This window comes from Anser brachyrhynchus (genome assembly GCF_964034855.1).
Source record: "Anser brachyrhynchus genome assembly, chromosome: 1".
In the NCBI taxonomy this organism is placed as follows: domain Eukaryota; kingdom Metazoa; phylum Chordata; class Aves; order Anseriformes; family Anatidae; genus Anser; species Anser brachyrhynchus.
The window spans coordinates 100,835,164-100,851,251 of NC_137694.1; the positions used below are offsets into that span (position 1 = coordinate 100,835,164).

At 36.1% G+C, this 16,088-nt stretch overlaps 1 protein-coding gene across 10 annotated transcripts in view; it reads left to right on the forward strand.

Annotated features, from left to right (window-relative positions):
- The window catches only part of STXBP5L (syntaxin binding protein 5L), a 205,237-nt gene that overhangs the window by 69,987 nt on the left and 119,162 nt on the right, over positions 1-16,088 (forward strand). For all 10 annotated transcript variants that reach the window (XM_080576817.1, XM_080576813.1, XM_080576818.1 and 7 more), the window contains 2 exons: positions 6,282-6,363; positions 8,368-8,468. In XM_080576817.1, coding sequence (XP_080432943.1) covers positions 6,282-6,363; positions 8,368-8,468 — 183 coding nt within the window. The remainder of the gene's footprint in view (positions 1-6,281; positions 6,364-8,367; positions 8,469-16,088) is intronic.

Below are 16,088 nucleotides of genomic sequence, written 5' to 3' on the forward strand. Positions count from 1 at the left end.
AAACGTAAGAAGATCCAAAGGCTTTAAACTGAATCCAAGTGTATTGATTCTATATATAGCATTACATTCTTAATAGTGAGGATAACTAAACACTGGAGCAATACACAGCAATACACTTCAGAAATCATGGATTCTGTGCTGTTTGAAATGTTTAAATGAAGATAGAATATCTCATGGAAAGAGAGAAAAACTCAGCTGGAAGCCCATTTGAAGTATAAAACCTAGGACTGTGTCATTTATTTTTACCAGAATTTGCACTATCATTAGTATACAGAGAAATAGTCTATATGAGATTTCCAGGGATTCCAAAAACTAACTGTAAAGCTAAATATTCCAGGAACTAAACTTATCTATGTCCAGCACTGCAAATGATAGACTTTGATGTTAAGGCAAGGTGGTATTTTCATAGTTGTTATCTTTTGACAAAATCTTTTATCTTGTTATTTTTGACAGATACAACTGACTAACCTAACTGGTTGTTTTAGTTGGTTAGAAGCTTGGTGGAATCATTTGACCATTTTATTCTTTAGTTATTTAGTTAAATACATTGGGCCTTTTTAAACTGATAAATCACTCAAATCAGGAGTAGGTCTTCTGCAAGAAAAATCTGTCCTATATTCAAATAACATGCTAAAGCAATCTTACAGTTGGTTTATGTAATGGAGTATCACCAGCCCACAAGCATCTGCTCTTAGGGTGCTACATATTCCTACTCAAACATGTACTAGTCAGTGCAAATCAGATGACGGGACATTCTTCAAACAGCAGTGCTACTTCTGCAGAACTCTACAATTCCTGATGCTTTAGAGGAGAGTCTGTAAAAGGGGATTGCCCTTTTCTATCTGTCTTTAAAAAAAAAAAAAAAGTCTATAAAGGCTAATTCAGACCATTGTTTCTGTAATTATAAGCCTTTAGTGTTCGTTTCTGTACATAGATTGCTTTTATTCATGGAAGAAGTTCGTTAATTAGTCAAAAAAATGTTGGAGTTGCGTATTGACATAGATTGATGTCATTTTTTCTACTGACAAATTTTTGGCTATGGAAAAGATGATGTAAGTAATATATCAGTTTTTACTTAATATTGTGTATTTTTTTTTGTTAGTTATCATGCCTTGGTGTGAGGTCCTTTATCTTCAGCTCCTCTCCCGTGCAAGGAGAAATAAATCAGACTACAGTCCTTATTATTTCAAAAATATTTAACATGGAAACACTTGGATCTGACACTACTAGAGAATCACCCCATGTTAATGAAGAAAACCATGTCTTAGCTCTGGATGTTCTGGGCCTAAGAAATTAAATACCTGCTGCAGGTAACCCTAGTCTCAACTCCAGGAGTCAGTTCTAAATATCTGCACTTTTGGTTCTCAGTGAACACGCAGGAGTTTCAGATCTTCATATTCTGTTAATACTAACTCTTTGAGAAGAGTGAGAGACACGAGATCTATATGTATCAAATATTAAAAATGTCATAGAATAAGAAAGTTGTGGGGTGCTGACAGGATGTTCAGTCGTAGGTCATGCTTGTGAGGAGCTTTGCCCATTTGTACCTTTCATATGTTTGTAATCATGTGCTCTGACAGTTGTTTGGGATACAGTGAGTATGGATATGACATAAGAATATCATATAAATATTAATTAACTGGTCATTATACAAGTGATCAAAAGGATTTGTAGGGAGAGTTTGAATCAGGTTGTAATACTGAGAAATAGAAAATTTCTTCAACTTGTGATGGAATGTTGAAAGCGTTGAGAGTGTAAATTCTTCATTAATAAGGTGCTATGCTGCCATGCAAGACTGCATGAAGCTGGATTCAAGTATTTAAAATTAGGCATCCAAACAACTGACTTTTGTTGTTGTTATTGGCAAAACAATGATAAGATTGGGAATAACTATCCTTATCTGGGGTATTAGTCAAAAAAATTAGAGGCTATGAGAATCTGTGCTGGTTTTATTATTATTATTATTATTATTATTTTATTATTTGGGGACATTTTCATACTTTTTTCAGACTTGTGCTCTTCTGACTGAGAAAAAAGGTTTTGCTGACTCTTCAGATTCTCTTACTTGTATAGCTACAGGAGAAACCTGAAGCAATGTAAACAGTGTAGTTCAGGGGAGATCATGTAATGCTTCTAACATGTAGAGTATGTTGAAATAGTTTCTGAAAAGCTGTTGGATACATGTGAATACAAAGCAAAATACCCTATTTCACACATACAGATCTTAAAACCAGAATTAAATGTTGTTATAACGTTATTACTGTCACACTTGATCCATGTAATTCTGATAGTACTTGTTTCACTGTGGATCCCAACAGACATCCAAAAGTTTTCATCTTTTTTCTCTTTTATGTACAAATTAGTATAAAATACTATAATCTGGCATGTCTGTGAAGGCCCCTGGAAGATCCAACATACTGATAAGAGAGAAAAGATAGTGACATTATATCAGAATGAGTACTCATGTATCTGAATTAGTCCTTCCTTTAAAAATCTTCAGAAACGTTCCACTCTCCCTGTTAGCAAAATCCTTATTTAATAATAAGGCAAAAGTAAAAGAGTAAATTCAGTCCAAAGTCTGCTGTATGTCCTGATAGAGTATACTGGTATGAAAAGATTTGATGAGGTAAGGTTGTACTCCTCCATGCTTGGCAGCAAAGCTCAAAATTTTCAGAATATGGGATAAAGTGCCAAGAACAAGTGCCAAGTCATAATATCTCTTAAGCTCCTTCTTCTGGAAGGACCTGAGCACAGCTCCCAGAATGTTTGAAAACCACCATCAGTCAGTGATAATGCTGCTGCTATTTAAGCATCAGTCCTTACTTCAGGGCAATTGGCCAGACTGAAGCAGACGGCATAATTTCTCTCTCATTTTAGTAATTTGTGAAGTATTTCAGGATGAACACTTAAGCAAATAAATGTGAATTATTGGAGAATGCTTTGTTTGTTTGGGATACGCTGAGTGAAATCATCTACTTTGTTAAGACACTTCCCAGAAAACTGATTTAGCATGATACTGATGCTGAAGGGCGATAGCTGCTTTATCACAGCAATACTAGCATAATTTTCATTAAGGACAACCATTAACTAGTGCCATGGATCTATATTGCATATAATGCTTAAGTTAAATCATAGAAACATAGAATGATTTGGGTTGGAATGGGCCTTGAAAATCATCTAGTTCCAACCCCCAATGAATGAAAGTTTCCAGTTGGTTTGAAATCCCCAGTGGAGTTGCTTGTTCTGTTGGTTGGTTTATTGGTCTGTTGGTTGGTTTGTTCTGACACTAGTATTGCTTCCTCTTGCCATACAACAAATAGTAGGAAACAATTTTAAAAATGAGTGCCACAGAGAATTTATTCAAAATGGACCAAGGGGTTATTGTAAACCTTCAGAATGTATCATATACTACCATATAACCTTATTGGCCATTTTAAATATTTTTTTTAAATGGTGAAGAGTTTCATATTCTTTTATCAGTTGTGATTGTACTCAGGACTACAGTTTGGTAACATTATAATCTAAAACTACCCTCTCTTAGTTTACAGCCATCACCCCTTGTCCTATAACTCCATTCCTAGCTTTTCTGTAGGTCCCCTTTAGGTACTGGAAGGCCACTATAAGGTCTCCCTGGAGCCTTCTCCAGGCTGAACAATCCCAACTCTCTCAGCCTGTCTTCGTAGTAGAGGTCCTCCAGCCCACTGACCATCCTTGTTACCCTCCCCTAGACCCACTCTAACAGGCCCATGTCCTTCTTGTTCTGTGGGGCCCCAGACCTGGATACAGTACTCCAAGTGGGGCCTCATGAGGACAGAACAGAGGGGGACAATCACCTCCCTCCACCTGCTGGCCATTCCTCTGTTGATGCAGCCCAGGATGCAGTTGGCCTTCTGGGCTACAAGCATGCTCATTTTGAGCTTTTCATCCACCAGAACCCTCAAGTTTTTTTCTGCAGGACTGTTCTCAATGAGTTCTTCACCCAGTCTGTACTCATGTCAGGGATTGCTCTGACCCAGGTGCAGCAGCTTGTACTTGGACATGTTGAACCTCATTAGGTTCACATGGGCCCAATTCTCAAGCTTGTCCAGGTCCCGTTGGATGGCATCCCTTTATTAACTGCACCACTCAGCTTGGTGTCATCAGTAAACTTGTTGAGGGTGCACTCAAACCCACTGTATGTCATTGATGAAGATATTCAACAGTACTGGTCCCAAGACAGACTCCTGAGGGAAACCACTTGTCACCAGCCTCCACCTAGACACAGAGCCATTGACCACCACTCGCTGGATGTGGCCTTCAAGCCAATTCCTTATCCACTGAATGGTCCACCCTTCAAGTCTGTTTCTCTCCAATTTGGAGACCAGGATGTCATCTGGGACCGTGTCAAAGGCCTTGCAGAAGTCCAGGTAGATGACATTGGTCAGTCTTCCTTTGTCAACTGATGCAGTGACTCCATCTCAGAAGGCCACCAGACTGGTCAGGCACAATTTGCCCTTGGTGAAGCTATGCTGGCTGTCTCGGATCACCTCCTTGTCCTGCATGTGCCTTGCCAATGCAGAAGGATCTGTTCCTCGATCTTCCCGGGCACAGAGGTGAGGCTCACTGGTCTGTAGTTCCCCGGGTCCTCCTTTCTACCCTTTTTAAAACCAGGAGTGATGTTTCCCTTTTTCCAGTCACCAGGGACTTCACCTGACTGCCAGGACTTTTCAAATATGATGGAGAGAGGCTTGGCAACTCCATCAGCCAGTTCCCTCAGGACCCTGGGATGCCTCTCATCAGGCCCCGCAGACTTGTACGTGTTTAGTTTCATCAGGTGGTCTTGAACTCACTCTTTGTTTACAGTGGGAGGGACTTTGCTCCCCCAGCCCTCATCTACAGGGTCTACAAGGTCAGGGGCTCGAGAGACGTGGGCAGCCTGACTGGCAGTGAAGGCTGAGGCAAAGAACTTGTTGAGTACCTCAGCCTTCTCCACATCTGTTGTTACCAGTTCTCCCTTCTTGCTTATCAGAGGGGGCACACTCTCCTTGGCCTTTCTCTTCTGACCAACGTACCTGTAGAATCCCTTCTTGTTATTCTTTGCATCCCATTACCAAGCTCAGTTCCATCCGTGCCTTGGCCTTCCTGATCCCATCCCTGCACATTCAGACAGCATCCCTGTGCTCTTCCCAGGCCACTTGTCCCTGCTTCCACTGCCTGTGCATTTCCTTCTTGCACCTCAGTTTGACCTTGCTCAGCCGTCCTGGTTTTCTGTCCTCCCTGCTCGCTTTCTTACACAAGGGGATGGAGAGTTCTTGTGCTCCAAGGAAAACATCCATAAAGAGTTGCCAGCTCTGTTCAGCTCCTTTGTCCCTAAGAACAGTGTTCCAAGGGATCTTGTCCACTAGGTCTTCAAATATGGAGGTGTTTCACCTGTTCCACACAGCAATGTTGTTAATAATATCATATTTCATATTCCTCTCTCCTTTTGTTTTACTTATTGTTTTTGATAATTTTCTAGATCATTAGTTTCACATTAAACTCTCTGACTCAGATGAGAAAGGCCATTATCTAAGTTAGGGAGATTGCAATTTAGTGTGCAGGGAGAAAGATCCAAAAGAACAGGTAGAAATCTGCATTTGTGATATATCTGGACAATCGGATGTTTCTACAAAGCATTGCATCAGCGTTAATTCTGAGTGAACCAGGTGGATTGCCACCGGGGTTTCATTCAGGCTAAGAATTGGCCTTGGTAATGTAGTTCAGAGCTAGACCTAGGTACCTCTGTGTGGCACTGCATCGTACTGTGTTGATAAGACAGAGAGCAGTAGTTTCATGTGAGCTTTTGTGTAAGCATGAAATGACTCACTCTAAAAAGCCTTTTCTCATATTTAAAAAAGAAAGCCTGCTATAGAACTGTACAGACCTTAGTCCTAAATCATTAATTTTGTAATGTTTTCATAAGTACAAAAATCTGATACATTCATGTGTTATATGAATGAATAATAAGTAAAGAGAAACTTAAGAGGTACCCTGTTGAATTTTTTGTGTTAATTCATGCATTTTATTTCACAGGGAAAAAAAGCAGGCAAGTACAAAGCACTCACAGTTGCACATGTTTCAGGCTGATGGTGTTGATACTTTAATTAGAACCGTGGGAAGTCAGCATGAATTCTTTCGTTTTACAGAAAGCAAGAAGAATTGAGGTTAATTAAAGGTTAATTAGAGATTAATTGATCATTATTTTTTTCCCCCTCTTCTGGTGATGACAGAAATGTTATAATCCTTGACTTTAATGGCAACAGATTGGGCAGGCCTGGTGTTGATTGCTACTGCCAACATGAAAGTGGTGCTGCAGTTTTGCAGCTCCAGTTCTTAATCAATGAAGTAAGTATACATTTACTTGGATTCTTCTGCAAACATTTAGTTGAATAAGGCAATTGGTGTATTATAATTGAGTGATACAACTTTTCTCATTGACAACTATTGCCAACAAGTAAGTGGCATACGTTCAGAGAACATTAATCGTACAGACTTTTAGAAGACTATTTACGGGACTGCATGCTGGGAAAAGCATAATGTTAATATACATCAATATAAAGTACTGAGCAAAAGCTAGTCAATACTTGAATGTGTGCAGGTAGATGTAAAATCCTTTCAATTACTGAATATGCTGCATGGTTCTGTTTCAAATAGAAGTTAATAAATAAGTTACATGTCTTTGTGGAAAGATATTGGTGGTGATTGGCTAAAAGCTCAATAGTTGCAGATACACTACTACTTGCAGCAAAGAAGAGCAATTGCAAGGATTATCAAAATCAAGTTCAGATGACATACAGAAACAGTGAGAGATTATAGCTTGCTATGTGCAGAATGTCTCTGGAGAAGGTAATAGGCAAGAAAACTTTATGGAGCATATAAATTTGCTCAGCTGATTTTTTTCAGAAGCTCATAACTCTGCCAAATTATGAGCTAGTATTAGTTCAGTTTTCATACGTTTTCTTCCCTGTTGTACGAAAATGCTTTTGACAGTTTCATATCCTTTTTCTAAGCCTGGAGATACCAGAGCTTCTCAATTAAAGAGTTTCAGGTTTTGGTGGTTTTGTTTGTTTTTAAACCTGGGAAATATTTATTTTTTTCTGAACTCGTTTGGAAAAAATGCCTGAACTGCTGAAACTAAGGGATGTGGACTGAAATAATCAGTCCAAATAAATTATTTAGAGGAAGGTAGAAATAGAGAAACCAGAATCAGCTGGTCATTCATAACTAGTACAAGCCCTAATACACAGGGTTAATTTGATTTCTGTGGTGGAGATTCTGTCTCTGAGGTTGGTCCAAATTCTTTGGGAGATGAGAATTAAAGCATAGATTACATTGTATCAGAGAAGTTTTACCTTCATAAATTGCATTTGCATATGTCAACATTGAAAAGAACAGTTGCTGGGAATCAGAGGGAAATTTGAAATGCAAGAAAAGAACTTTATCTCCATCAGACCGTCATAGTTGGTACAAACTTATCTTTAATTGACCTCCTCACCCTTCCCCAGGATAAAGTACTGTCTTCCGTTTCAGCAGTATCTAGTTCCTCTGTGCCATAGGAACATGTAGGGACTGATCCTTGTACCAGACCTAATTTGAGATGTAAGTTTAGTAAACCACTGCAGCAGCAGTAAAGAGCTTCCTCAACAGTCTGTTTTCACATGGCATCACTGTTCCATGATAAGGAGAAAGATGGAAGGAAGAAGACTAAGTTTATTTCCAGCTGTCCCAACAGATAGAAGTCAGACATTGGATGACATCCATTTCTTTGGGAACAGAAACAGACTTCAGAATATTTCTAATCTGTGACAAAGAAACCATCCTTTTGTCTACATCTCTTAGTTCTTCCTTGGTCTTCTCCCCCTGCTATCTGTCTTTACTTTTTTATCTGCATCTTTTCACAGTTCCAGCTTTGAGTTTCATGTTGTCTTGATATTACTACTAAACTGTGCTTGGCACTGGCAGTTGTTTGTGTGTCTGCTAAACTCTTTTTCCCGTAGTTATATCCTTCACACTTACAAGTAAGTGCTGGCTGTCCTTTTCTTTAATCTCTATGCTTGTGTGGGAATACATGAGAGTTCTCATGTATAACCTTGGTACAAAGCTTTATTTTGCATTTTAAACTGATGGAGTTTTAATTTAACTTTGGCTGATCTTGTAATAATTGAAGTATTTACAATTACCAAATTTATTCCAATTGAGTGTTGTTTATGGTGGAATATATTTTTCTAGAAGAAAGCAACCATTTCTTATAAACTGTACAGTTTTCTACAGATAGATCATTGACAGTGAGAATGACTTAAGAATCCACGGAAGTGTGACATGTTGTGCCATATTTTGTGTCTGCTCTAGGGTGCTTTGGTCAGTGCAAGTGCAGATGATACACTTCATTTGTGGAATCTCAGACAGAAACGACCAGCTATCCTACATTCTCTGAAATTTAACAGAGAAAGGTAAGACTATATAACGCAAAATAAACGTTTTATTTTTTTTTAAAAAGCACTATTTTTGAGATTTCTGATAATACATGTTTGTTAGTTTGTCTTTCTAAAGGAGTATATAATTGTCTTGATTTTTTTTTCCATTGTTTGAATCTTTTTTTCACAAAACAAAAATTTTACTTTTTTTTGCAGCCTTCTCAGAACTAAAAAAATAGTAGCTGCTTTTTGTCACAGTGTTTTTCATTGAACCTTCTATTTGCATGAACAGTGGTGTAGTTGTGGTTTTAAAGACTAGACACAGGCACTGTGATCCTTTAGGCTGATCTGTTGCTTGGCACTAGCCAGAGGACTTCAACTGGCTGTATCAGAGAAATAGTTCTTCTCTCTACCTTAAAAGGATTTTATTCTTGTAGAATACTGGAAATTAAGCAGAAATAAATTGTGAATTTATGAAACTATGTAAATGTCAGATGAATCAGAGTCTGCTTTTCTAAATTTTACTTTATCAGTACCAAATTATAAAAACCCTGCTGAAAATAGATTAAATGAGTAGTTGTTATTTTCAAACAAAGTCAGAAGCTGAGCACTTTAATCTGTATTTAGTCATTCAAGTAAAGCCTGCTACAATATCATGGAGGCTAAATGCTACATTTGAATTAATATTACAAAAAAATTTTGTGTTTCTGTTACAAAATTAAGTCAGCAGTCAGAAGAATAAGGTTCAGTGCATAAATGCAGCGGTTATTTTTTGTGGGTTATTCTGTACTTCATCTTTGGGATTGATTTTTTTTTTTTTTTAATTTGAATATGTAGCTATAATGCATAGTATGGTTCTGACAGTGACATTGTAGCTCTCTTATTCTATATGTTCAGTGTTTCCTGAGGTGCAGCAGCTTTTTTAGATATGTATTTACTTATGCAGTGGTGCAAGATATCAGTACTTCATCATGGCTGTGAATTAACAGGTTTGGCTGCAGCAAATCTAAAAATTGTTATGGAAATAGACTTTTCCTATGTTTAATATTCAAACACATTTAGTGTTTGCACTTAAATGCCATTAAATTGCAGATTTTATTATGAGAAGTATTACATAAAAGAAAATATACATCCAGATTCCCAAGAGTTTATAATGTACAGAAGCATATCGAGTGGTTTGGATCTGGGTGAGGGAGGATAACAGAAATAATATGTACCTTTGTTACCTGCTTCTGGACAGTAAGCCATTGTCTTATATACAATGAAATATTTTAGTCTCGGTACTCTCACCAGGTACATAAATAATCCACAATTTGTTTTTGATAAATCTACGTTTTATATTCAAGTCTATCGTTGTCTGGTTCTTCATCCAGCAACCTTCCATCCAAACTAAAGAATCAGTACTTAGAAGAATTCAGTGTCTGTTCACCTGTTTACCTGTCATTACTCTTCAGAGAGACTAGCGTAGTATATTGGTTAGAACTTTATCAGAATTTCTTAATAAAATAAGCACACACATTTGGGCTGTGCTAAGACTAAAACCTTTGTCATTACATTTACCTAAACTTTATTTTGTTTCTGACAACCTAAAACGCTGGACAAAATATTTGGACGCAAGTTATTTGGAATACTGGAAAGCTTCATATAAAACTAAATTTTGTGGAATGGCATTTTTGAACTGAGGTTAAAAAGGATCTGGGGATATAGTTATTTGTAACAAATGCATAGCTTGCTATATTTCCTTTTATTAAAGTCCAGTCAGTTGTGAGTGGGGGGAAAAAAAAAAGATAAGTTCTTTTATGCATACTTTAAGTAACTGGTACAATCGCTGCCATTTAAATCATTTTTTATTAGTACATCGAAGCTATGAGGCAAGTATCCTGTTATACTGATATGTAACAGTGTCAAATAAGTAAGTCCAATTTTAAATCTAAAAAGAGTTCTCAATTTCTTTCAATGAAGAAATTACTTTGTAGGCAGTTCTTTTCTTCTGAGGGTTCTGTTACACTTCCATAAGTTTTTAGTTTTCTGTGTTCAAGCACTTGACTCCAGGATGAAACTTCTTCAGTTTTATTATATTTTCTTTTAACATATATATCAATTAGTTTTAATTAATAATAATTAATTGATTTTAATCTAACTTGATTTTTCAATTTTCTAAGCTTGATTACACATTTGGTATGTAAAATTCAACATAAGCCTCTGAGCAAGCATCAAAAAAAGTTATGCTAAAATGCTTATTAACCCTCTCATTGGAACATTTCTCTGTGTGTATGCCTTATGGAGTTAAGTCTAAAAGAGAGCTTCCATGTTGTGTTTTTTTGTTGTTGTTTTTGTTTTTTTTCTTCCCGAATATATTTTTTGGGTTAGAGCACAGAAGATATGAATTGTGTGATGCTCGGAGAAATATCAAATTATGGTTGTGTTAGTTATAAGAAATTTGCAGCAAAATGGACGTAAGGGAAATTTGGGAGGCTGACGAAGCAGGAAGATTAAAATTGATTTTCTTCAGGAAACTCAAAGGTCTGTCTTCAAAAATTAATGTTTTCTTAACTGTTGGAACATTAATTTTTTTTTTCATCATCTTCTCTTGCAGGGAAGGCTAAAGGGGGGCAAGATTCATACAAAAGAGAGGAAAAATTATTTTGTCTTGTTTAAAGTTTGTAACCTAATGAATGAGCTGATTTTTATGTTTTTTGTTTTTTAAGAGGGAAGAAATGTTAGTTGGCAAAGAACAGGTTTTACAATACTGATGCATATTTTCAGAAAACAGTAGGATATCAAAAAAGGCCATACAGGGAAGTTTTAGACAGTCAAAAGGTAGTTCTTGCTGGAACTAGTCACTTGTAATTTCCCAGCTTTGTCTATCTTACCGTGGCTCCAACATACTTGTCCAGATGTTTAAATGCATTGGGCCTTGTGATTTCTCACCAGATTCATGTGGCCCTGGAGAGCTTACAGATATGACAGAGTCTGAATAAAGGCTGTCTATACTTTATAAAAGTTTCTGTCAGATCTTGTTCTCCAGTTGTTGGCTTCTATGACAAAAGGAAAAAAAAAAAAATCCACAGTTATTCCCCTTAATATTCATATAGAGAGAGGTCTTGTAAAAGAGTGTTATTTATCTGTGCATGAAATAGTGGAACATAGACATGAGGGGAGGGGATGGCAAAGGAAAGTACTGATATTTGTGTATAGCATAACTCCAAATTATTTCTAAAATCCCAGAAATATAAGAAAATCAGGCTTCTGTATGTATGCATAACTAGTGGACTTCTTTGTCAGGGGCTAGGAAAACAATGATATTTAACCCAAAGAAAGAGAATACTTTTTTTTTCTTAGTTATCTTTCTTACTATACCAACAAAATAAAGAATAGTTAAATCTGAAATGAGCAAAAACTGTGATGGAGAAAACTGATATATATGTCTTGCTTTGGAATGTAACTTTCTTGGGCCAAGGAACTGACTTTTTCACCCCCTTACTTACACAAGCATGTAACAAATTCCTGATGATACAGCATGTAATAATTTGAGGATATTGGATATTAAACTGCATCCTTGAAATAGTCCAGGAACTATTAGCTTTAGAGAGATTAATCATTCAAGTCATAGAATTTAGCATCTATATGAAAACGGTAATGACTAATAAAGTGAGAAAATCTTGCACTGTGCATTATTGATGCATAAAGGTAATGCACTTATTTATATACTATTGTTTAACTTTAAAGAAAAAACATCAGAAGTATGATGTCTCTTCAAATTTTTAACATAAAATAACACTAAATATCAAGCAAAAAAAAAATAGTAATTTTAGATTTAGACAGCTTTTGCAGGACCAAACACAGTTTTTCAGATGTAGTTTACCTGTAAGAATGAAACATATTGCTGCTTCAAGTTTTATAATTTGCATGTTTCTCCACTGAGGAATTATAAAAATGGTAATTTTATTTGTATAGTGATTTTGTCTCCTGATACGCTGTTTGTTTCAGATTTTTCTTTCTGAACAATTGACAGATTTCATGAATTGGTGCAGTATAATGCACTTTTACTTAAAATACTAGTATCTGCTTATGATCAGGAAGATCATTGTATTATCTCAGAATCTTGATTAATTTGACTTAAATTAATTAGGTTTCATGTAGAATCATTTTATTCTGAGTTTTTAAAATATTTGATGCATGAACTGTACAGCTGTTTAGATTCTGCTAGATGGATGAATGCTACTTAAATCTTTGGCCATTAGTCATTGTAACTTCTTTTATTGCACCAGTCTTCATATTGCTGAATTTTTTAATTTGTAATTTGTTTCTGTTTACTGACATTTAAGATCGAAGGACAATGGACAAAAATCTGCTCTTGGTAGTGTTTATGTATACGTGCAACTACTTGAGTCAAATTTCCCCAAGTATATAATATATATTCCCTCTCTCCCTTCTCTGAAAGTCAAAAACGTTTGTTCTTTTTTCAGGTGTTGGTAACATAGATGTAAAGAGAAAAGACTTATGAAATACAAATACAAATCCTGTTTGCAAATAGATTTGCAACCAACTGGTTGTCTTTTGTTTACCATGTATCATTCAGTATTGAAACACTTAATAGTGTATGAATAATACTTCAGTAATAAAATGTCATTTTGTAGCTATTAAGTCACAGTTTGCAAACTCTCCCCAATTTTTTTTTCCTCTCTTCTGAACTGTTGGTAAACTGTTTTGCCAATTGTGAGGGATTTATTATGTGGTATGTTCTTTGTGACAAGCAGCCTCCAAGAATATTGTAGGACTTCTCAAATAATTCAGGGATACGTTGATGCAAAATTAACACTATTTACTTGTCTCTGATAATTCACTGCTCCTTTACTAAGTGTCTTTTTGGATCAAGTGTGAAAGGAACACTGAAAAATGAGGTGTGATAATAAACTGATATTTTTGTTCTGCCGTGTAATCTCCCGGACTTTATAGCATTTGGTATGTTTTTGTCTTGTATCAACATACAACATTGTCATATTAAATTCCTCTTGCTATAGTTGGAATGTAATACAAAACATTAAGAACCTTCAAGTAAATATAAATATAAGCAATATGTTTCAGTAGTCAGCCCCATACCAAGAAGTGTAATGATACAGCTGTTAGTCAAAGAAATGCTTGACTATGGCATATGGTTGATAATACATGATTTGCTGTACTGTGTACAAATAGGAAGCACAAGTAAAGCTTCTTAACCTCTGGAAACGCTCCATAAGACTCTTTTCAAAACTCTTGAAGGATAACATTATGTTGATATTCCTTAGATTAGTCCCTCCTTTTTCTTTTGATATCATAGGAGATGCCAGATTTGTCTTCAGTGGACATTTTAGGCAAAACAAATAACTGCTACTGGAAATAGATAACTGTCTAGCTGCTGTAAAGAACATTAGGATTAAGCTAAACTACCAAAACCTATAATACACTTTTTTTAAAAAATATAGATCAGAGCAGACTTCGGCAAGTATGGTTTTGAATATACAGCAGTTTATACGCATAGATTAGTGCAACTGGGATGGCAGTAGTCATAGTCTAAAAAATAAAAATTGTGAAATCCAGGTCATATAGGCTTGTATACATTAGTTTCCCTTATAAGCACAGTTTATCTCCTGTTATTCTGAAGCTGAGCTAGTTGAGTTGTATTGTGATTGACGTGGGGGATAGCCTTCCTGTTTTTCCTATTTTAGCCAGCAGTGACTGGCATGTTACAAGTGAGCTGACAGCAGTGTGTCAGTTTATGCACTGACACGTTATACTTATACATAAACACAGTGTAGAAGTTTTGTTGGGTTTTTAAAATCCATCTTCCTGCACTGCGCACTGATGCCATAACAATATCTTAAGTACACCTCTGTAGGGGAATCAGCAGGTGACAAAGGCTACATAACTGGCTTTGAGGCTGTGACCTGTAACGCTTTTTTCAGTATTAAGGGTATGCTGGCGCAGAGGAAGAGAAGCCTCTTAAGTGGGTGATTGAGAGCAATTCTCCATCAGCTTTTACTTGTTAATTAGAAGTTGATAATATCTGATATTTTGCAGTATTTGAACAAGGTGATAAAGGGTATTACTGTAATGCTTGGAAGCAAAGATAAAAGATAGAGATCATTTTGGATCAGGTGACTTTTCTTATGTGTGTTGGTCCATATTCTTACCTGAGAACACCTAGATTCTTGCTGTATCTTTGCAGGATTTTGTGTCCTGTGTCATTTGCCTCATCAAAAGGACAAGGAAGAGGTTATTGAATTAATACTGGTGATGGGCTGCGCAGTCTCTGTACTACCTGAATCTGTTTACTTTTGCATTAGGGACTTGCAGGTTACTAACCTTAGATTGTGTTTCATTGGCTGTTCAAGGAACTGAATTCCTTTTGTAGCTTGCCAGCTCACAGAAGAGCGCCCCGGTTAATGTTCCGTAACTGCAAACTCTGTATTTTCTACATGCTTTCAAATTAGTCAGAGGTCTGTCATCAAGCATGAAAACAGTTAGGTTTAGTGCAGTTACACAGACATGCTATACCACAAAACAAATCCTAATTGCATGATATGATGCAGCATTTAGGTGTGTAAACGAACCACAGAATTCAAATATAAAGCAATATTTCACCATACAACCATGTCTACCTTTTTATACTGAGAGACAGTTTGTGGAAAGGATTTAAACTTACTCAGAATGATAGGAAAAAAATGAGGAAAGCAAAAGAAGCCATGCTGCTGATTGGCATTCACTTCCATATATTGAAGAAGTTCTTAAAAAATCCCTTAGGCAGGTGTTTGTTGTTGTTGTTTGGTTGTTGTTTTTTGTGTGTCTGTGTGTGTCTTTTGAAATCTGTATTGCCAAGTGTGAAAATAACAGAGAGCTCAAACATTTAAGATGCATATTAAATGTTTGTGGCATGATCCAGCATCAGCATTCATCACTTTTTAAAGAATGATGCTCAGGGCTTTCAGTAAACAATTAACATTTGCATGTGCTGCTTTGCATGCAATCCTTCAGGAGTGGAAACAACGCAGGACTTATGAAATTGAAATGATCTTTTTTTCAACACTTCCATATCCTGTGTTCCAACTGTAAGGTAGAAAATCATATTCTTTGAAGTTTAAGGCCTTTCCCTTTTCATTTTAAATTGCATTCCATTTCTTCAGGTCAACTTGTGCAGATTGTCCTTATTCTGTAATATTGTGTCCCTGAGACTTCATTAGTGTTAGTACCAAGATCAGTTATGAAATTACAAGGTCAGCTGTAAAACTAATTCCCTAGAATCTCTCAAATAGCCAGTAAAATATCTCCTTTTCAACATAATCAAGTGGAAAATAGACATTAAAAATAGAATTTAATAGTAGTGCTTTTTATTTATTTTTAAATAATTGTTTTCTTTAAAATAATATGTACTAGGTCTTTTACCATTTCCTTGTCTAATTTTTTTTTCTTCTAAGGAATGAATATTCTGGAATAGCCTACCTTTCGTAAACCTACCTACCCTATTTTACCATAACTTTTAAAAATTTGTCGTTTAGAAACTCAAAACCTTAATTAGTGTTTTCCGTTAAGTATATTTGAGTGATCTCAATAACAACAACATGGTCACAGCAACAGAGAGGACAACATAGCTTAACTTTATTTCTATTGGTTTTAATT